Here is a 24,102-nt window from a genome sequence, read left to right as displayed (position 1 = left end):
TTTGGAGAGTTGTTTTGTGAGAGAGGGGAGGGGATATGTAAGGCAGTAGGTAGTTTTTAGGGATGGTGAAAGAAAGGGAAGAGGCTAAAGGAGACCGTGAGTTTTATAAGATAGAAAAGACAAAAGACATCAGTTAAGATGGAAACAAATGAGTTAAGTTAGAGGGTTTAGACATCCAATAAAGGCTTGGAATAATGTTTGAGAGAAACAGGAGAGGGATCTGAAGAAAAACTACTTGTTTTTGAATTAGTGGGCCACTAAGGACGCAATGAGACCAATGGATGGATCCATTCTGGATGCCCTTCCTCCCTTCCTCACCCCTAGTCCTAAGTGTCTAGAATCAAAAGTGCCAAGAGAGTCAATTATAGAAAGCCGGAATTTGGGGCTGCTGTGACAGAAAAATAGGGACAGAATTTCAGACGCTGATGAAAGAAGACTTGAGTTTACCAACTGTGGAATTCAGCCTGAGTTAGAAATATGAAAGGACAAGTGGAGGATCCAAGGGATTTGGAGGCATAATAAATCCTAGAACAATATATATAAGTACACTGTAGTTGAAGAGACAGAAGGATAGACGGTTTGTGATAAAATAGAATATTTGAGGGTTTTTTTTCTGTAGTTAGAGCATTTTACTGAATGATATGGCCTGTTAATGTGACCATGAGCAGGTAGCTGAAGTATAGTGGAGGGGAAAGTCATTTTAACTACCTCAGTCTGAGAACTAAAAGGTTCAGCACTTAGGTGATCATCTGCATCAGCACAAAGACACCCAGATGGTGGATGGCAGCACTGTGACCCACAGGGTTAAAGATGTTTACCATTGAAGGAAGGGTCCCCTTACATACAATATGAAGTAATGGGACAGATGGCAATAGTTTGATGCTGAATCAGGGAGAAGCATACAGCAGTTTTATTATAAAAATATGAAAACAGGTATACAATAGAAGGGTTTATATTTTATGTGGCAACCAAAGATGACAGAGGGGATAAAACTAACTGGCCTATGGCTCCAAACAGATCTGGTATAAAGTTGTTTCAATGCAGTTGTTAGATGAGGACTCACAACCTGGTGTAGGCAAAGACAGACTAGTTTTTTAAGGTTTTGTCTATAGGGACGGGGGCAGGCCCCTTACACAGTCAGTGTTTTTAATGAGTAGGTTACTCTGTAGGGCTAAACTTGATAGGGGCAGAGAGAATATTGATTCCATTTCATCCTTTCGGGGAATTAATACAGCTAAATAAATGTATCTTTCTACTTCTTTATTTATATCTCTTACTACATTTATTGCTAGAAAAACACTCTCACTTTCTACTACTCTCCCTTTATACTTCAGTCCATTTATAAATAAATCAAGTATAATTATGGCTAATACTTGTTAAACACTACTCAACCAAAAAGAGAGAGGGAGAGAATCTGGAGATTTAAAAATAATACAGAAATAACCAAGGACAGATTCCACTAACTTAAAAAGATGCAAAAATACCAAAAAGTTGCCTTTAGCAAACTTTACATCTACCTCTTAAACCTTTTCTTGTTAAAATAATTTTGCATTCACATCAGTGTGTGTACTCTATGCGGATCCTGACCCAAACTGTTGGGAAGAGTGGGAGCGAGGATTAGAAATTTGAACACTGACTAAACATTTCATGAACTATCTTTAAAAATCACCATAAATAATCCTGTTTAGAGTAAACTTTAAAGTGATTTTTGTTACACTGTCTTCTGTATTTAGCCATGTTATAGAACTCCTGTTGTCATTGCAAATAGGTACTGTAACTAACCATTGGCCTGCCTCACAATACTTAATTACTTCGCCAAGAATTGATGGCATCCTCAGTGCAAATGTGACTTTCACTCTATTTTAGCACTTTAGTAATGCTTTAGTTCAGAGAGTAAATAGCATTAGACTTTCCTATTATATATAACTGTATTTTTAAAAATATATGTTAATTAGTGGTAAGAACAAGGAATAATATGAAGAATACAGACCCTTTTATGTGAGGTGCTTATGTGCTTATAGACATTGTACCCTTTAAAAGAAAACCAGTGCCCGTTTTAGAACACACTGTTCAATTTTACATCTTAGAATCTTTGTTTAATGTTGTTTCATTTGTCTAAAATGCTTTCCTTTTTTTTTTGCATTTTTACTGTTTTCCTAGTTGACCAGGCTCAAAAATTTCTGTTGTCACCTTTTCTTACCTGTACTTCTCAGTAATGCTGTAGTTAGTAATTTATTAGTTGTTCACTCAAGGACTATTGAGTCCTTATTAATATACCTAAATACCAAGATAGGAAGTAGGCACCGAGTAGAGAGGAAAGGGGAGGGATACAAAATAAATAAGCAATACAGTTCTTCCTCTTGGGGTCCTCACTATATAATTTGACAGACGTGCCATACTCAAATAATTAGGTTGCATTGTGATAAGTTACAGAATGACTTCACTTAGGAAGGGATACTTGAAGAGACGAAAAGTCTTAAAGAAAAGTTGCTAAGAAAAATGAAGGAATTTCTAGACAGAGAATCAACTCTCCAAAGTTATGGAGGCCTGCTATGTTTGGAAACTGGAAACTAGTTAACATGGTGAAGTAAAGGAATGGGGGAAGAAAGCATGGAAGTACTGGGGAAATTAGATTTCCCTCTTTTTCCTTAGTACTTTGTCTGTAAAAGTAGGAAAGCCTTACTTCTTACCCACAATGTTCAGTTTATTTTCTTGCCTGTGGCCCACTTGTACTTGTATACCTCTTATTTCTGTTAAGCTTCTTAAGGGTAAGGACTCATTAAGAATTCCTTCTTATTCATCCACATTTCTTCCAAAGTATTAAATATTACATTTTGCTCATGGTAGGCTTTCAGCATGTGTTGAATACTAAATTTTAAATCTTGGCATTTGATATGATTGTGCTTCTCAAAATAATTCCTATCACATATATGCTGCTTCTCATTTAATATTCTCTCCTTTAATTTCATTGTGACCTGTGATGTTAATGTATTTTATTCTTCTTTTCTTCATGTCACCAGATAGCTACTCTCCCAGGATCACAAGTAGAAAGTAGTGGAGAGAAAAAGATATACATAATTACAAAAGGATGTAGTAAATATATAGCTCTGAAAATCATATTCCTTTGGGTTGAACTCCCAAATTAAATAAATGTGAATATTCATGACCTTAATGGTTGAATTGAGGATGAATACTGTGATACATGTTGAAGGTGGCATAGGTCATGGTCCCATCATGAAATGATTTGCACTCTGGACTCTGAAGTTGATGTACATCAGTCTGAGAAGGCATAGGGCATAAAATGTTGATCTTAAAATCCTGAAGATTGGAAACTATGAAATATAAGCAGGGTAATAGGATGTTTCATTCATTGAGGAAAATGTAAGTAGAAAAAGAGAGAGAATAAATTATGTATTTGACATGGGAGATATTTGACTACCTAGAGTAGAGCTTAAATTTTTTTGGAAAACAAGTTTACTTCTAGGATAGGGCTAGGAGATAAAGTGATTTGAAACTTGTAGGCCCAGTTCTTTGAATACTTGCCAAAAATGAGACTTCCAACTTTGTGAAGGTTGAGTGTCAGAGTTTATATCCAGAAACTAAGTAATACCTCATTGGAAGTATTCTAAAATATCTTTATAATGCCTATATTATCTGAATTTTTGCAGAAGCAACTTGTGTCTCCAAACATCTCCATGCATTTGTACAAACCTGCATAGGCTGATTGGTGTTCACATATAGAAAGTAGGTTGATTTTTCCAAATTTTAGGGCCCTGAAGATGTGGAAGAGAGATGAAGGGAAAATATCTTGTGGTAATCTCTCTAACAGCATTACCCAGGGCAGTTGGTCAAATTAGCAAATGTTTTTCACATTTTATTTATGTCCATTTTCATTCTTCTGGGTTACCTGATGATGCCTGATAGCCACAGCTTTTTTTTTTTTTTATTTATTTATTTTTTTCAGCTAACAGTATTCATTGTTTTTGCACAACACCCAGTGCTCCATGCAATACGTGCCCTCCCTATTACCCACCACCTGTTCCCCCAACCTCCCACCCCCGACCCTTCAAAACCCTCAGGTTGTTTTTCAGAGTCCATAGTCTCTTATGGTTAGCCTCCCCTTCCAATTTTTTATTTTTTAATAAACATATAATGTATTTTTATCCCGAGGGGTACAGGTCTGTGAATCGCCAGGTTTACACACTTCACAGCACTCACAATAGCACATACCCTCCCCAATGTCCATAGCCCCCTCCCCCTCTCCCAACCCCACCTCCCCCCAGCAACCCCCAGTTTTTTTTGTGAGATTAAGAGTCATTTATGGTTTGTCTCCCTCCCAATCCCATCTTGTTTCATTTATTCTTCTCCTATCCCCCTAACCCCCCATGTTGCTTCTCCATGTCCTCATATCAGGGAGATCATATGATAGTTGTCTTTCTCCGATTGACTTATTTCACTAAGCATGATACCCTCTAGTTCCATCCATGTCATCGCAAATGGCAAGATTTCATTTCTTTTGATGGCTGCATAGTATTCCATTGTGTATATATACCATATCTTCTGTATCCATTCATCTGTTGATGGACATCTAGGTTCTTTCCATAGTTTGGCTATTGTAGACATTGCTGCTATAAACATTCAGGTACAGCTTTAACACACCCTGAATTGCTTGGTTTTGTTATGTTCATAGACTTGTGTATGTATATACATAATCTGTTTTTTAATCTTAGTAAATACTAAATATTTACTTAATATACCATTAACAAAATGAAATTAAGGCAATTAAAATAACACTAATTGTTATACATATGCTGTTTTTTATTTTCCTGTGAAATTTTATCTTTTTCGCTTTAAAAATGGCAATTCTTAACTCTGCTCATCAGGCAGCACCATGAAAGAATTATCATATTTTTGCATGAACATTTGGCATGTTTGGTCATGTATTTTCACAGTGAAAATTATTCACTTACTTGATCTTCTGTGCCTTGAAAGATTATCAGCTTAGAGTTGCAGTTTAGTGCTCATTAGTTTAGTTAGGGTTTTAGTATGCTTTAAGTTTTAATTTTCTTAAGAGACCATCTTTGTCTTTAGTCTTTGAGAATAAAAGGATTTAGATTATTATAGGTATATGTGTATTTGTGTATATGTATATACACACATACATAGTGGTACTCTTTTTAATCTATGAATCCTAATTTATGTATTTTAAAGTAAGAAATTGAGACTTCAGAGAAATTAATATTTTCATGCATGTTCATATCTTTAAACAACTTTCCTAAATTTTCTTAAGAAAACCATGCAAGTATATATTATTTTTAAACTCGAGCTTTCTATCAGGTGTATTATTGATATTTGATAAACTGAATTTTATTTAGACATCATATTCTTAAAATAATAATAATAAACCAGTGTGGCTAAGAATTTTCCACAAATTCAGAACAAAGGCAAACAAGTGTCAAATTTGACTCCATATATGATTAACACGTACAAAATTGATTTGATTGACAATTTATTATAATGGTTAGCAGTCATGTAGCTTTAAAATATCATTATACATGTTAACTCATGTTCTCAGACTCAGGAAAGACTTAAGTTTGCACATTGAAATAAAAGTACAAGCTTTAGGGGCGCTTGGGTGGCTCAGTGGGTTAAAGCCTCTGCCTTCGGCTCAGGTCATGGTCCCAGGGTCCTGGGATCGAGCCTCTCTCTCTGCCTGCCTCTCTGCCTACCTGTAATCTCTGTCTGTCAAATAAATAAATAAAATCTTTAAAAAAAAAAATAAAAGTACAAGCTTTAAATATTGTTAATCACCACATTGCTTCTTATCACTAACTTCTGCCTTGCTTTTCACAATGCTTTTTACATTGCTTTTAACACTACAGAAATTTATGCTAGAAAAAAATAGAAAATGCTAAAAAAAAAATCTTGATATTGTTTTATGTCAAAAGGTCTGCACCACTATTTCTGTGAAGGAGAAAAACCATTGAGCACATAGCCCAAAAATTCTATATACATGAATGAACCAGTAAGGACATCTTTTTCCCCAAAGAATAATATTTTAAAATGTTTTGCATCTTGTTTCTACTTCACCTGAAGAGAAAGGGCCCTATTTGCTGTACATTTTTAAATGTGGAGGGGAGTTTGGTTGTTGGTTTTTATTTTGTTTTAGATTTATTTGTAGGCATATTACTAGAAATTCATTTTTCTGACTTTCATATGCCTTATATTTCTGAATTAACATGCATATGTATGTATATGGGTGTGTATCTACATCTGTCCATACATATATACATGAGGAAAATACAGAACTAGAGAATATTAAGTAAATTTTCATTATCAAAAGTGACATAATTGGTTGGGAATTACATTTCTTTTGTGTTGAAGTTTTAGATGACGACAGCTTTTATTAACATTTTGAGTGTCCTCTTTTTTTTCCCCAAAAATAACCATTTATCACTGTATTTACATAAGCAGTAAAATTGTAATTGCTATTCACTGGAGAGATTTTAATTTCAGATCATACAAATATATTCAGTTGCATGATATTTTTATGTAAAATGTATCCCATTTACATTTTCATTAAGACATTTTGTGAAGATGTTGATTTTTCTGGGACCATGCTGCTGCAAGTTGGTTGTTTAACAAAATATTTTTAGATTCTAACATAGAGATGAAAATGCTCTCTGCATTTCCTAAGCTTTAAAATGAAGAAAACTAGGTCTGTCTTTTGAGAAAAGATTCAGGTTGTATGTTTTTCTGTATGCTTTTCTTAACGTATTTCCTAACAGCTTTCAGTAACATTTCCAAATGATTTTTTCTCATTCAGAGAGGAAAGGGAAATTGAAAAAAATGACTTGAGTTTTTTTTTAGCTTTTTTATTTTTTCTTTTTTGTACTTTAAAAAGTAAAAATGTCCACAGATTCTACATGCCATTATTATTCATAATGATAATTGCATTATCAATACAATCTATATTATTTACACTTTCTTTATAAAATAGCAGACTGTTTTCTGTCATAAAACAAATCTAGCTTGTATTGAAACATATGTCGTGTATTAAAAGAGTTTGAAGGTTTCCTACTTGCATTGACTGTCTTAAGCTTTAAATCAATGTCTGGCTCTTAATGTTAGTAAATGGCATGACACACTATATCCATGGAGAGCTTTTGACAAAAACTTAAATTTATCAGTCTTTCTTTGCTGTGTGGTTTACTCAGGTGGCTTCAGTTTCCCTTTAGTAAAATAATATCACAGTGCTGGTGCTAGAGTACAGAGCAATGTTGTTACTGTAAACGCATCTTCTGCAGATAATATCCTGTTCCCTTTCTTTGTTGATATTTTTCTTTCTTAAACTTTGTCGCTCAGAGTATCTTTAATGCTAGCCAAGGAGTCAGGGATTTGGACGTATTTTCATGGACTTCCAAAGCTTTTTTTCCCCAGGTGAGTTAACTATAAGGAACAGTCATACATTATTCAGGTATTTCAGCATGTATAATAAATTTTACCTTCTACCTTTTGAAGCCTTTGCTTATGGTTAATAAAAGAATTTTTGCCAAAAAAGTGCTACAGTTGAGTCTCCATGGTAATCCTTTTCCCTCTACTTTTGCCAAAGAATGTATTATTAGTTTAAGTTAAGCTTTTATATGACTTGAGATTTGCATATGTAATTTATGACTAGCTTTTCCCACAATGACATCCACATCTGGCTTTCTCAGAGCTTGCTTATTTCAATGGGCAAGTCCCCACTCTATGGCTCTTCTCTTCTTCCCTAGCCTTTCACTGTGCCCTTTTGGATGTTCATCTGAGAATGGGGTGGGAATGCAGGGAGAAAAAAGAGCACTGCACTTCGTCAGTTTCACAGGCTGGCCCCCAAGTCTTCCATTTCTATACTTAATGAAGTGTGTATTGCTAGGTTTGCTTGAGGATGACAGCTATAGTTCTATGACCTTTTTTGTGTATCAGTTCTTCTTATGCTGCTTAGTATTAAAAAAATGTGTAGACTTTGTTTTGTATTTATTAATTTGTATAGTTCAATAACAAATATTTTAATAGAAGTTCTCATATATTACCTTTCACTGAATAACTTGAAATTGTTACTAGTTTTTACCAAGACTTACCTCTTAATGTTACACTAAATGATCAAAAGTTAGAAATATTGTTATAACTCAGTTAAAAACTGTAGATATATCATTGAATACCAGTGAAATTGATTTTTCACTAAATCTATTCATATTTGCTTGTTTTTGACATCATACCATGTAATTTTTTTTAAAAATGAGTTGTAAATAGGACTAACGTGCCTCTTCCAACTATGAAATAGTATGATGTATTTACTAAAATTGATTATTCACAACTAGACATTTTTAAATGTTTACTGAAAACTTTGTTAGTGTAGTAGCACAGTTTAAAGTTTAGACCCTTACTCTCCCATTTTTGTTTTGAGCACTGTCTTTGTACTCTTATGTAAGTTTATATAAATACAAATGCATGGGTAAGGACAATGCATATTTTAAGTTTACTTTAGATTATTCTTATCTAAATTTTTCAGGTATTTAAAATTCTCATTTCCATCAAATTGTCAATTTATGACTAAAGAATGTTAGATAAATACAGCATGACAATTATATTAAATGTAAATAAATACTATCTCTAGTACATATTTGTATATGTAAAAATGGGTGATTATTTATCACCATAATGAAATTTATGGAATATTATGTGAAGGTTAATAGTGGGTTTAAAAATTTTCCCTGATTGGGGGTGCCTGGGTGGCTCAGTGGGTTAAGCCTCTGACTTCAGCTCAGGTTATGATCTCAGGGTCCTGGGATCCAGCTCCACATCAGGCTCTCTGCTCAGCAGGGAGCCTGCTTCTCCACCCCCATCCCCACCTGCCTCTCTCTGCCTACTTGTGATCTCTCTCTGTCAAATAAATAAATAAAATCTTTAAAAAAAATTTTTCCCCGATCATATATTGAATTAAAGTCACAGGTACACAGAATTCTTCAATCCACATTTTTTTCTTAACCTCGGGATTTTATATTTAATTTTTTACCATAGGAAAGACCATTTAGTATGAGACTACTTGTAGTGATAGAGGGATAGAACTATTCAGGATTATTTTATCTTGTATAAATATTAGTGGGTTTTTTTCATTTTTTATTCCATTTATATGACATTACTAAATATTAATTTAATTTTAACCTAATGTTTGAATAAGTGCCCCATTATGGTCATCTTTTGTTGTATTTAAACATAAAGCAATTTTTAGAGTCTCCTAGTATTTAGTATTGAAAAGTACAGTTTAAATCTGTCTTAAAGGAGTAGTAATGACAACGGAAGAACCCCCGGTATAGAACTTTCCTTTACATATGGTTGGGAAGAAGACAAATGAGAGGAGGCTATTATTTCTCTTTATTACATTCACATAGGAAACAATTTCATTCAGATTTCAGATTCAACAAAAAATTTAGAGCATATCCTTTTCTTTCATTGTAGAAGCAACCCTTTTACATCTAAATGCATTATGTTTCTGTAAAAATGCATCTTTGATATTAATCTCTGTACTGGATGTATAATCATCTTTTTCTGTTAATGGCATTAATATGTTTAATAATGGCCTAGCAAATCTAGCAAGACATTTTTATTTTATTATATTAAGAACGTATGAGTTGTTAAAATCTTATAAGCACTCTTACTTCATTCATAACTAGTAAATATTAAGATGCAGTTATATTTTATACCCTTTTTTTCCATCATTGCTATCACTATTTATAGATTCGTCTCCAGAGTCTTCACACCTGTTTTCTCTATAAATAAATATTACAAAGTGGAAAGAAATGAAGATTTAGACTTTTTAATCCATACCAACATGCAGCAATGCAGTAATAATGATTCAAAATTATTCAGTTGTGGTTCACAGAGTGTATTTTTTTGTTTAATATTTTATTTTATATTTATTTAATATATTAATATATTTATTTAATATTTTATATTAATATTTCATTAAAAGATAAAAATAAAACCAAGTACTACCATATTTCTTAAACTGTGGTGGGCAAAAACCAGAGGTTCATTTGCTCTCCCACTAACTTTTCTTCACGTCTATTTTAAGTATTACTCAGCATTGAGAAACTGAAAGATTCTTTAGTAGTGTTATTAATGTATATATTCTGTTATTGTACTCGTTTGATAGTATTATGGACTTGCTGTAAAAGCTATTAATAAGAGGATGACAAAGTGATAATAGATTGTATTTTGTTTATTTTTTTTCCTATTCAAATTTTCAGGAACCTAAAACTAATACTGATGACTTTTTCAAAGAAATAAACTCCTGCTGCCCACAGGAAGCCACAATGCAAGAACAAGATATGCCGTTCTTGCGAGGAGGGCCAGGCATGTACAAGGTAGTGAAGACGGGACCTTCCGGTCACAACATCAGAAGCTGCCCTAACCTTAGAGGTATCCCAATTGGAATGTTAGTTCTGGGAAACAAAGTCAAAGCAGTGGGAGAGGTATGGATTCTTGTAGTTCATGACTTCTAAATTATTCCTTTTTAATATAATACAACCAGAGATTGTCTTTCTTCCAAAGGTTGCCATTTCCATCCCAGGTTCTTAAATGTTAATGTTCTTTATCTTTACTTGTATTACAAATACTACTAACATAAGTTTTTTGTTTCTTTTTTAAGTAATTTTTTTCTTATAATTATCCTTGTGAAAACAATATTTATATTAACAAAATGATTTGTATTGTACATGTGAATGTTTGGTATGTGCATATATCTTTTCATAATTACAAATGTACTATAACGTCATTGATTAACAGCACTTTAAAATATATGCTATGAATTGGTGTGGAGATATAATACATACAAAGGGTTTCATTTCTTTGTTCCTATTTATGTGTCTCACTGAAGTCCTGAGCAAATAAAATTACTTTTTAGTCACCTGTGGCATTTGCCTCACTGATGAGCTTGAAGATGTAGTGTGTCATGCTATTTCTCAGTGTCAGGGTCATTTTCAGGTTGTATTATAGACACGACCAATCTAAATAATAGTTTGCCATGTTAGGACATTTTAGGTGCCAAAAAGAAAAAGAGAGTGCCACCTGTTTTGGGGTAATATTTCAAGTTACTTAGAGGTTATCCTGTGCCTTAAAAATTATTATTTTTACCAAAGTCATAAATAAGCAGTATTTTACAGAACTTTTATTGATTTCTGTCTTACCTCAGGCTGTGGTCTTAATTTCAGAAACTAATTTCTGGTAAAAACTTTCTGAATGATTACCCTATTCAAACACTTAAATTTGTTGCTGGTTTTCAGCCTGAGTGCCCTAAAAGAGTCAAGCCAATCAATCATGCTTTTTGTTATGTACTAGGTAACCAATTCTGAAGGTGCGTGGGTGCAGCTGGATAAGAACAGCATGGTAGAGTTCTGTGAGAGTGATGAAGGAGAGGCATGGTCCTTAGCTAGAGACAGAGGCGGAAACCAGTACCTCCGACATGAAGATGGCAAGTTGGCTTAAATTTGTGATTTAATCTGATTAACCTTTGGAATGCAGAAGTAAACAGCATGTGTGTGTGTGTGTGTGTGTGTGTGTTTTAGGTAAAAAAGCAAAACTAAAGGTTAAAATCTTAAAATTGTTAACATTTGTTTGTAAAATAATGAATGCATATGTAAGAAGAGAATTAAAAGAAAATATGAAATATATGATTCCATCCTTGAAAACAATGCTTTTTATTTCATTGATGTGGATTCATGTGAATTCATTATTCTGTGCCAGTCCAGGGCTGAATGTTTTACCCTTTCTGCCACTAAATGGAGATTCACTTTTCAAACCATTAATCACAGTACTTCTCCCAGGCAATTTCATTTGATTGAATTTTGTCTCATTGAGCATTGGATAAATGCATAGCATCTTTTGGAGCATTACTAAGTTATTGGTAGAGTTTCAGCTTTCAACTTTATCTTTTTTAGTAACGGTCTTATTTAATAAAAGACTTTCCTTATTGTCCCCCTCTATTCATTCTCCTGTGGGCAGAAACATTCAGACCATGTCATCACTTTGGTGAAGCTTTAACTGAAACTGACTGAGTCAAGAATTCTGTGTTCCCAAAGAACTATATTCACCACTAGACAAAACTGTTTCTATATTGAAGTTAATTTTCATATCTTTAAACGTAGATTGTGAGTCCCTTGTGGACAGGCACAGGTTTTTAATCTTTGTGTTCCTTGTTCTAAAACATACTAATTGCATATTAAGTTTTGTAAATACAAGTTGAGTCACAAAAATATTAGTTAGGGCATCAAAATAAATGGGTAAGTCAAGCATAGATTTTATTCCAAATCAAATCCCAAAACTTACAGGAAAAGGTCAGATAAATAAAAGAACATGTGTATTTATCCAAAAGAGAGTAAGTTCACAGTATTTATTGTCCAAGGGTAATATGGCCATAAGTATAAATAGATTTTTTAAAACGTTAAAGCTTCATGAATGACAGAGTACATTTAGATATATTAATATTGTACATTAAAGTCCTCCTTTTTTTATTCCTCACAACAACCCTGTGTGATAAGTTATATAATCTTCATTTTACAGATAAGGAAACTAGAGGTCACAGAATTTAAAATGACTTGCCTGTGGTTATACAGCTGGCTATATGGCAGATGTAAGACCTGAGCCAGAATCTTCATTCGTGTTTGAAATGCTGTGCTCATTACACCATACCACCCTGTGTCAGTAGTCAATGAATAGAATTTGATAACCTGCTCCCTTCCTTGTCTTTATAGACAAACTTTTCACAGTCAGAGATGATGCGGTTATGAAATAATGTTGAGAAATGGCATAACTGTCCTTCCATTTGTTGTGAGAATGAAAAAGGGTTCACTTGATGTAAATCAGACATTTTACAGAATAACCTTCTCATTTATAATATACTTACTACGTATTCAGAAATTTGAAACATTTCCACTATATAGGAATATTTAGATATAGATGAAAATACCTAAAGTGGGATCAACTTTATAGAAGACATAGTTCAATAGTATGAGAATAGTGTAGGTAACTATCAAAGGACCTTCCTAGCGTAATAATTATTTTAATTGGCAATATAGCCTAATACAGCCTCATGTGTAAAAGTGGACTCTGGAGCTCGACTGCTGGAATACAAACACGAGCTCTGCAGCTTTTCAGTAGTGTGACCTTGGCCAAGTTACCTAACATCTCTGTCATTCAGTTTTCTCATTTACAAAATGAAAATACTTTATAAGTTTGATATGAAAACTACATGAACAAATAATAATATAAATGTGCCAGATGGGAAGGTTAGCTGTTATTAAAATGTAAAATGCTGTCTATTCTAAAGACTGACTTTTAAAGAGAGAATTTTACTTACTTATTTTACTTTACTTACTTACTTAGAAGGTAGAAGATTCTTCTTAGATAAAATGCTTCTTAAATTAAATTAGGATATTATTTCTGCTAAGAAAGATATTCAGCCCTAAAAGCAGAAGTTTAAATTTCTCTCTGCCATCACTTAAAATCCTTTCCCTCTTTGATACAAATATCTTTGATCATAATATGATTCTTAAATTAACATAAGACCTGGGGTGATCAGGAAAAAAGTGATGAGTTAGTGCCTTAACATCACTAAGATTAGTTGATAATTGTATCCAAATCGTCTGCTCATTGGTATTAGTAAGTAACTGTATCTAATATGGAAATAAGAGGATTTGGCACTATAGCAATTTATATGAGGTGATGTAAGTGAAACAAAATTTTCCTCTTGTTAAAATTCTTTACAGACAGGTCTCTGATATCTTTAAGTAAAACTAGTAGGCAAAGTTACTGCTTGGTTAGAAACAGACTTCATGCTTGGTGCTGAGACTATTCTGAGGTTTTAAGAGTGATGTCGTCTTTCCCACTGAGATTAATGTTCATGGATATTTTCCAGAAGAGCTCTTCCACTGCTGAAATCTCCCATACTGAAGAATATTGCCTAAGGGAAGTGCTGGGATTGATTTTTTGAAAAGAGTCTAGAAATGTAAGTGAATAGGGAATAGCACATAAGAAACTAATGTTATAGCTGTGCCTTTTATTATAGAACAAGTTCTTCTGGATCAAAATTCTCAGACTCCTCCTCCAAGCCCTTTCTCAGTGCAAGCTTTCAATAAAGGGGCAAGTTGCAGCGCCCAAGGATTTGATTATGGACTTGGAAATAATAAAGGTAGGTGTTTAAAAGTGAGTCTTTTACCTACCCAACTTTAATATTTTTTATTACCTTCTCTTTTACCCATTTTTCTTACTGTTCACCCGTGAAACTTTATTAAAGTTTCCTAGAAAACTAACAATCAAAATGTTTGCAAAAGTGTTTTTATGTTACCATTTTTACCAGTTATAGTTTACGTTTTGTAGGAGTTCTTGCTTATATGCTCTTATTTTAAAGATACTCGCTTGGAATTCACATCATAAAGATTCTGTGAAATCTAGTAAAAGAACTATTGTTTTTATCATCCACTTATTATTAAGAGTAGTGTTAATGACCAAAAAAAAAAAAAAAAACCTTCCACAATGATCCATTTAAAATCAAAACATTTTGAGTAATATTACACATCAGCCTTATTACATATGTGCAGTTTTGAATGTCTAACCAAGTTATCTTAGTTAATTTAGAATCACATGAAATGAATGATATCTTTGGGTTTGGTATGTATAATGAAATCAGAAAGTTGTGAAAAGAAAAACAAAAGCCCTAAGCCAAAAAATATAAAGTATGTGTAGCTGTTTTGGACTGCATTATTAGAAGAGACCAGTGTCAGGGACAATGCAAACAATAATTACTTCAGAACAATTTATACCTGAATTTCATCTAAAATTGTATCTGTATCTAAATTCAGACACATTCCTGTTCTTTTCCATGTACCTGATCCTGACTTCTTTTCTAAATCAGCATTTCATCAGCAAGTAGCATACTTGCTACTTGCTACTTGCTGGATGATGGTAGGAGGGAGAAGATAGCCTATCTGGAAATAATTTTACTTTAAAATGTTGTTTACACTAATTCATAGGATTTGATGTCAAGGAATAAAAACAGTGTCATTAGACCTGACTTGCAGAGCAAGTGAAATAATGCAATAGTCAACAAGATGCAAAATGACATCACTATAAAGGAAATATTCAATTTAAAGCAAAACTACATTTTGTTTGATACCTTTATTTCTTTCCACAAAGTATTCATATGAAGGAAGCCTAGTGACAAGATTTCTTTTTGGCTTTTCCTATTCTGTTATGTTGGTCTATCCTGCAGGCTTGGGGATACCTGCTTGCTTATTTTTGGTAGGTCAGATTTCAACTAACTGAGCTAGATCTTCATATTTAAGTAGGGTAAATGCTTGGTGGTGTTTTCTTCATGTCCCTTTCTCTCTCCCTTATCGATTCTTAAATTAAAATCTCAGCATTTACTTAGCGCTACTATGCTTTGTTAATAATCTGTTTTAAAGCCATATTTATTTCAAATAGTATGCTGTAATGTCTAATTGTACTGGTGGCTATCACTTTAAATCAGTCTTTAAAATATTATAAAACATCATAGATATATAAATCAACTTTTAAGAGACAGACATTGCTGAGAAAATTTGTTCTTAAATAGAAATAATAAAGTATTACTTTTTAAAAGTGTGATTCTGCTAATACTGTTCAGAAATAGCATGTACTTGTTTATGGACTTTTTAAATATTTAGATGGTGCAAAGGAGTATTAAGAAACTTAAATCTAATTAAATACATCTAACCTTTGTTTATGAACTTACCTTTAACAGTAGTTCCCATTTTCTTTAAATTTTCATACTGTCGAATCTCAAGAAATTGTTTTTTGCAAAAATCTGTATTCTTAATTGTAAAAAATTCTTCATAATCTCTAAAATCCTTTCTGTAATTTACAGTGTAAGTTTTTGAAAAGTAGACATGTAGCTGTGTACACAGTTCTTTCCATATAACTCTTTTGCTTTTTCCTGCTTCATTTAAAGTTTTCACTTTAAAAACTTTATTATATTTAGGGATTGGAAAGATACTGTTTTCCAATTTCTGCATCAACTGGTCTAAATGTTTTTTTCTTCTTCTCTTTTTCAGCATCATATAAACTATTTAATATGTGTAATCTTACAAAGAAGGAGCTAAGGATCATCCATCTAATTATATTGTTTCATATTTTTAAAAATATCTGTTAAAGTCCTTTGTATTTAATTTTAAGGAAAAATGTCAGAATTCACATTTGAGCTACTATTCAAATTAGATAGCTCATACTCCTTTTTATCTTGTAGGTCTTACAGATTTTTATATTATTCATCCAAGCAAAGGAGTTCATGCTTTAAGAAGTGTAATTTCTTTGGCAGGAACAACTTAAAATATTAATATATTAACTAAATTTAAATATATTAAGTTAATAATAACATAGGCTTTGCCTCCCTTCAATTCTACATTTACTTAAAAACCTTTTCATATTTGCTTATCTTCTGCATGAAGTGTAATGCATATAAGGCGGGGTTATTTAGTTATTTCTTAGGTATTATGTAGAAGACTTTGTTTACTTAGATCTTCATTTACACTGGTATGATAGATACTGAGTCAACTTATCTATCATAGATTCTTCATGGACTCTGAATTCTTCCATGCTGCTGCTCAACGTTGTATATGAATTTACATAAATTTTTTTGTAGGTGGGCTATTACATAAGAGTATTAAAACAACATGGAACATTTTGTCCCTAACTTGAGGATAATCAACACCAGTTTCCATTCATTTCTGAATTGGCATAGTTTTATTTAGTGTTTAACTTTATCTGAATGTCATAAAGCACCATATTCTTTGCCATTTTGGATGTTAATTAATAACAAGTTGTAGTTTTGACTGTTTTGCCCACTGCAGGTGACCAACTGAGTGCCATATTGAATTCCATTCAGTCACGGCCCAATCTCCCAGCTCCTTCCATCTTTGATCAAGCTGCAAAACCTCCCTCTTCCCTAGTCCACAGCCCATTTGTGTTCGGACAGCCCCTTTCCTTCCAGCAGCCTCAGCTTCAGAGTAAGTCTGTCAGCCTTACCTGCCTCATCAAGCCATTTCTGAAGCTTTGTTCCGAGTTGTTTATCAGTTAACTGATTATTTATCAACTCACTTGACTGGTTTTATTTTATGAGGATGTTATCCCTTCCCGCATTTTTGAAGCATTTAAGCTATTTTCAGCTAAGACATTCTGCAGCTAAGACATTTTTTTTTAATCACTCATTTTTTTATTAAGTATAGTTACTGAAGTCTGACTATTATGCTCTCTATTCTAATTCCAGCATAAGCAAATACATATGTTAAAGTATGTTAAGAAAAACCTATTTTATTTAAGTTTTTCTTTTACAATATGCACGACTATGCTAAGCATCAGTTATAGAGATAACTTTCATTGTTTTACGCTGGATCTTTATTACTTAGAGATGCCCCAAAAGAATAAACCTATTTCACTGTACAAGTGGGTGGAGGAGAGGTGGTATTGGGCAGGTTTGTTTGTTTCTTTTAAGTGAATTTGGTATCTGTGAAATGTGTAGCAACTTTAGGTTTCCAGATTTTCTCAAATTGTTGTTTCTTCTCTTGCTTTTTATTTTTTTGTTGTTTTTCTTTTTCCTACTATGTTAAAGTGGTCATTTGATTTTAGCTCTGCCTTCTCGGATTGCTTTTGCCCTTCATCCAGGACAGTAACTCACATTGATCTGTAAAATAGACCCAAACAAATTACTCTTAATGGAGTGTTCGTTTTTCTTAATGACCTCGTGAGGCTTCCACATAAACTTTTCAAAGCTTCTTGCAGTATGACAACAATATGTTCTTTTTGGCCTTCAGTTCATATATCAGCTATACAATATATAGGCATGCTCACTGAATGAGATATTTATGAAAGTCCTACCTCATGCAAATGATGTTACTCATTATGATATTATTATCTATGTTAGCCTATATAGGAGTATAAACTTTTCTAGAATTGTACTATATATTAGACAAGTTTAATGAAATTAAGTAGTTTAGAAATAGACGTAATATCAATTTCTAGCCAGTCATTTTCTTTATATATGTAAATATTCACTCGATTATCTCTTAAAAGAATTTCAAGGAAATATAATAGTGTCATGAGTATAGAGTAGTTTTTTTCCTTCCTTGGTAAGCATTACAGAAGAAGGAAAGAGAAGTGACAGCTTAGCTTACTCATTTTATGGAGCAACATTTTTTTTTTTACATTTATATGTGCCCAGATTACAGGAAGGTTGAAAGGTAAAGACAAAGGACAAAACAAAAACGGGAAAATCACGATCAGTTAGGCAGAAAATCCATATTAGGTATAATATTTTAAACAAGAAATTACCCTGATAATGTCATAGCAGCAGCAGACAAAGAGAAAAAGTAAGGATATTTTCAGTCTACTGAAGGATCATTGCAAGTCTTCTCAAAAAAAGTGTAATTATTGCTTTACCAAATTATTTAATAAATATTTCAAAATATAACAACCATAATAAAATCAGATTTGTCTCTCCCAAAGGATAATAGGTTTCCAACTGACATTGTATCAAGATAATTTTATGCCTGTTGTGTCTAGGTGTTATCAGTACCACTTCTTCCTTCACCATCTTGGAGCAAATTTGAAATCGTGGCCTAGACATATCTCGGTTATCAATGTTCTGAATCATTGCTTGCCTGTACTCCAACAATGAGGATTACTTAAATCTTTCTTCTAAACTTCTTAGTCTCATCAGAATATCATTGAAGTTTGATTTCCAAATTCTAGAAACCAGAATTCTTCATTTTTAGATGACTAAAAACAATGCAGAATGTAAAAATAGTTTTAATGTTTTGGAAACAAATTACAATGACCTTAATCACTTCATGTTAAGAAAACTAAATGTAGCAGAGTGCTTATTGTTAAGACTACCTAAGCAGGGTATTCTTTCCTGAACATCATTGCTGTCCGTCATACCAGCAGTTCACCTTGCTTTAGAAGATGGCTACATACTGAATTTCCCATTACTAATTAGTAATATGAGACTCATTTTTGTCTTACACTTTTATGATACGAAAATAAAACATAGGGGCGCCTGGGTGGCTCAGTGGTTTAGGCCGCTGCCTTCGGCTCAGGTCATGATCTCAGGGTTCTGGGATCGAGTCCCGCATCAGGCTCTCTGCTCGGCAGGGAGCCTGCTTCCCTCTCACTCTCTCTGCCTGCCTCTCTGCCTACTTGTATCTCTCTCTGTCAAATAAATAAATAAAATCTTTAAAAAAAAAAAAAAAAAAGAAAACATATATTTACTAATTTTTGCTTATACTGATAATCACCACTATGTACTAAACACTATGTTTAAGCACTTTAATACATCCTCATTTAAGGTAATATCACCATCAAAGAAACAGAGGCTTAGAATGAATGATTTTCCCTAGAAACACGTACAGTAAAATGGTAGAGCCAGAATGTGAGGCCAGTCCTACTGACTACAAATGCCATGTTTTAAATATTCACCTTTGGCTGCTGATAAGTAATACTGCCCAAACTGGCCTTTAATATGTGTGGGGTGTTTTTTTAAGATTTATTTATGTGAGAAAGAGCAAGCTGGGGCAGGGTGGTGGGTATGGGGGAGATGCAGAGGGAGAGAGAAACTCAGACTCCTTTCTGAGCTCACTGCCTGACACAGGGCTCAATCTTACTACCTGAGATCATGACCTGAGCTGAAACCAGGAGTCAGACACTTTAACCAACTGTGTCACCCAGGTGCCCCAATATGTGTTTTTAAAATTTCTGATTACATTTGTTTTATCATCTAGAGTATTTTGTTTGTTTTGTTTTATTAGTTTGTTTTATAGTTTAATTTTAAGAATGTAGAATAGTTGGAAAGGAAAAAAAGATTTCCTAAATGTCAGAACTCAGGTTCCCAGTTAAGTAGACAAGCTCTACGTAGACATGTATTAAACTGACCCACATGTTAATTTTACCTAGAATTTCTGTGAGTGTTATTATCGGTAATTCTTTAGGTTGTTTTGTTCCTGAGGCGTAGTTTTTCACTAATCTTCGGAATTGGTATTTATCCTAGTACATTAAATTAATTCGGTAATATTTTTTGAAATTAACAAAATTATATATACACACATTTTTTCAACTGTTATTGTAGTAAAATAGAATGATTACAGAAAAAATTACAAATTTCCCTTATGTGTAGATAGGCATGAGAGAAGTGTGCATGTAAGCTTTTTCATTACTGTACTGTAATTTACTTTTTTATTTCAGATTATTTATGGAGTTTTTAGAATTTTGCAATGAGGGTCTAGTGAACTGAGGTGGAAAATGATATCTCTGCCTGCTTTCTATAAGAATATCACACCGCTTACTTTCACTGTCTTTACTCATTCATTTTGAAAGCATCATTTTCTGTTCCATAGCCCCTGCCCAGGTCTCATACATCATAGGCATTGAAGGAATATTTATTGAGTGTAAATGCCTAAGATGATCACTTTCTTCACTGTAAAACATGAATTTAAGATCATGTAGTTCTTATTATTTCATGCTAGATATTCCAGTTTTTACTCAGAGTATATCTTCAAAGAAGAGGAATAATATTTCAGTACTAATTAAAACCACTATAAATAAATAAATAAATAAACTGCTATAATGCCTATATGATGCCTAATATACAAAGTTATGATAATTCTGAGTTTATACTTAAGCACGATCCTCCAACTGAGAAACTATCCCAAATGACTGTGTTTAATATGGGCATTTATATCTACTGTACAGGATGCTAAGTAGTTTGTATTTATTTTTCTTGTAGAAAAAAATTATACTGAAGACAATTTAGTATTCTCCCAGACATTTTAAACATGTAACATGTTATTTCGTTATTATTTGTTATGTTATCTGTTATTTTGACAGGACTTTCAAGCCCAGATAGGAAACCTCAAGGTTACCTTGCAACAAGAGGTTTTCTGTTATACCTGTATGTCACATTCTTAAATGAAACCAAAATTTGCTAAATGTGACTAAAAAGGTCCACTTGAGTATCTGCATCCATATTTATTTACATTTGAGAATATAAATATATACTAAAGCACTGTGTTTATTTAGCTTATAGAGATGAAGTGATGGAAAGACTTAAAACTCAAATTTCCCCTCCAGCCACTTACTAGCTTTATATAGTTAGGTAACTGACACTTCTGAGCCCTTTTTACCCCGCCATAAAGTGGGGTGCCCCGTACGTGTTATCTGCGGATATCACTGTTGCCTTTTGATGCAAGCACTTAACATCGAAGAAAGAATTTGGAAAGAAACAATTAAGGTTTCCTAGCTAGTTCAGTGTACATTTTACAGCATAACTTTTATTTTTCTTGTGATTGATTCTTCATGTAGTAACACTATTTTCAGGTATTACTATGAATGTTAGTGTATAAATGCCAGCTTTGTTTCCAAGACTGAGAGGTCCTTTCTATCCTGGATTGTAATCATACTGCAAAATTTGTCCCATTTGCTTACCTGCCTACCGTGAAGCCATGGCACAGATGGAACCTTGAATTTATGTGCCTTCTCTTTTCTTCTTTCTTCAAACATAAGTATCTTCTCTAAAAGCCTTTTTGTCTTGATTTCAGTTTTAGCTGTCTTTGTGCTACATTAGTTGTATCCTGCTGAAGACAAGACGGTTATGAACCTGAACAAAGTGTCTGATTTCTCTGATGGATAGTTACCATTTTTCGTCTTGCAACTAGTAAGAAGTTTGTGGAGAGCCAGATTTTTATTTTTGAGAGCATCCCCAGCCCTCTTGTGCCTCACATTATTGCTTAAGGAGTAAAACTTAACCTTTTCACGGAGTTTTTTGAAGTTATTCTTTCTAAGGCCCAGGATACATACACATCAAATTTTCTCAGAATTTTCCTATCTCAGGCATCAAAAACTCTGAAATGATACACTTTTCCCTAATATTATATCCCTTAACCATAGTTACTTGGAATTTACTATTTATTCAGTAATGTGCTATGAGTATGTTTTATGCAGGTGCAGTTATGTCTAGAAGTTACTTAGAGACACATTGTGTTTTAGGGGTTATCCACCTTACAGATTTTCATCCATCTTTCTTACAACTTTCTTATCATTTAGGTTAGTGTTAAATTTTAATGAAAAGCTTATTTCTATTTTATCCTTCAGTTGGAAATTTTGTTCTAGATTTCATTATTTTATAATTCATTTAATGAATAGATTTTATTTCCCATTCCTTTAGCATTCACGTAATTCAGCGTTTTTCCTGATACATTTACCAGTATTCGAGATTTACTGATCATGCAGTGATATTGCATCTAAAACTCTCAGTCCAGACAGCTACTAGCTAAGAGTATATGATTATTACTATCACCTTCTTTTAAATCCTCCAAACTATTAATAGACAGAAGTGAGAATAATTGTTATACTTAATTACACTAATTTTTATCTGCATATTGTTCAATTACTCACATCTTTTGACCATTTTGAATGTTTAATTTATATAGCGTCTCAAGAACCAATAAACTAGTTTTTTTTTTGTATTTTTAAAAATAGATAATTTTAAAATAGTTTCCAGAATATCAAGTTCAACTTAAGCATTTTCTGCCTGTGGAAGGCATCCATACTGTCAAAAATATCTAAAGTTCTATTCAGAGCAGAATACAAATGTACAGTACTGGGATTTAAATCAGGTGAAGAAAGTCAGGAGCACTGTCCCTGTCGTTCTACCATAATAAGCTCAGTGAAATTTTATGATCATTGCTTATGAAGGATCTATAGAATTAGATTTCTTTCTTATATTTTAAAACATATATATACACACACGTCAATGTAGGTATGCATAAGCATGGACCAGAATACAGTGAAATTTGAGCATTGTCATAGACTTACTTATAAAATGTCCTCAAATACTTTCAAATATCTATGTTAGTATTACATTTAGTAATTTTATTGAGACTATCAAATCCAATCCAAATCTTTTTAAGATTGAGAACTAGAAAAGAAGGAGAAATAGGTGCTGAAGATTATTTCTGCCAGTTATTCGTAGCCTTCTATAGGATGGATGTTAAGTAGAAAAAATTCCATCAATATTATTTCCCCTATCAGAGTGTCAGGGATAGTGACATAGGTGATGTGATTAGACACCTGACCTCTTAGATATAATGTATTTCCAGAATAGTGCTTATAATATTCCATTTAACATTTACAATACAATACAACATTGTTAATACAATTAACAATAATCATTGCTTAATTGTTGACTTAACAATGAAAATAAGTATATGCTACTTTTTAAATCCCAGAACTGCAGTTTTGTGTGCTGCCACTAGATGGTGACATATTCTTTGATTCTTTCAGTTTATGTTCCCAGTGACAAAGGTCAGGGTTCTAAAATTCACAGCAGAACCACAATTTGTCCTTGTTAAACTGAAACAAGAATGCTTTCCTATTAAAAATGAAAGTTATACTGTTTTTTTTTCTTATCAGTACCTAGGGAGTAATTTTTTTAAGTACAGTTTACAGTGAACTCAGAGTTGCTGTGATGTGAAAATGAACTAAGTTCCCCAGGGAACTTAATCATTGGGATCCAAAACAAAGAAAACTAAGAATAAATGACACATTAAGAACCATATTGTTAATAAAGGGATATTTTATACCAAACACACAATATAGACTTCATATGAGTACTGGAGAAAAATCCTGTTTTTTATATTGCCTTTAATACTCTCTTTAGTGAACTGTATGTTACACCCAAAATAATCAGAATTCCACAGAGGCAAATTTAATAATTGGGTGTTTTGCCTAAAAAGTGAGATTTTAAAAAGAACATGATTATTTAGTTTCCAACAAATTGCCTGAAAGTTGATTAACTTCTTTTGTGTAAAGATATCAGTGTATGTCTTAAGGATTATTTCTCTTTTTAAATTGAAAAATATAAATCTTTTAAAAAATTGTAACAAACTGTTTTCAAATATGAGCTAATTTTGTAAAAATTAGATGCATAGAACAGGTGTGTAGTCACAGCTTAATTTCTTTAGACATTTAAGACTTTCAAAAAAT

The 24,102-nt window shown here is 32.8% G+C and overlaps 1 protein-coding gene across 6 annotated transcripts in view; it reads left to right on the top strand.

Annotated features, from left to right (window-relative positions):
* The window catches only part of MYCBP2 (MYC binding protein 2), a 275,059-nt gene that overhangs the window by 188,317 nt on the left and 62,640 nt on the right, over positions 1-24,102 (top strand). For 3 of the 6 annotated variants that reach the window (XM_046028201.1, XM_046028198.1, XM_046028196.1), the window contains exons 53-57: positions 7,366-7,440; positions 10,287-10,511; positions 11,377-11,509; positions 14,102-14,224; positions 16,920-17,075. In XM_046028201.1, the coding sequence (XP_045884157.1) occupies positions 7,366-7,440; positions 10,287-10,511; positions 11,377-11,509; positions 14,102-14,224; positions 16,920-17,075 (712 nt within the window). Of the gene's footprint in view, positions 1-7,365; positions 7,441-10,286; positions 10,512-11,376; positions 11,510-14,101; positions 14,225-16,895; positions 17,076-24,102 lie in introns of all 6 variants that reach the window. The other 3 variants (XM_046028197.1, XM_046028199.1, XM_046028200.1) reach the window with 3 other exon arrangements.

This window comes from Meles meles, chromosome 14 (genome assembly GCF_922984935.1).
Source record: "Meles meles chromosome 14, mMelMel3.1 paternal haplotype, whole genome shotgun sequence".
Classification (NCBI taxonomy): domain Eukaryota; kingdom Metazoa; phylum Chordata; class Mammalia; order Carnivora; family Mustelidae; genus Meles; species Meles meles.
This window is presented reverse-complemented; position numbering and strand designations above follow the sequence as displayed.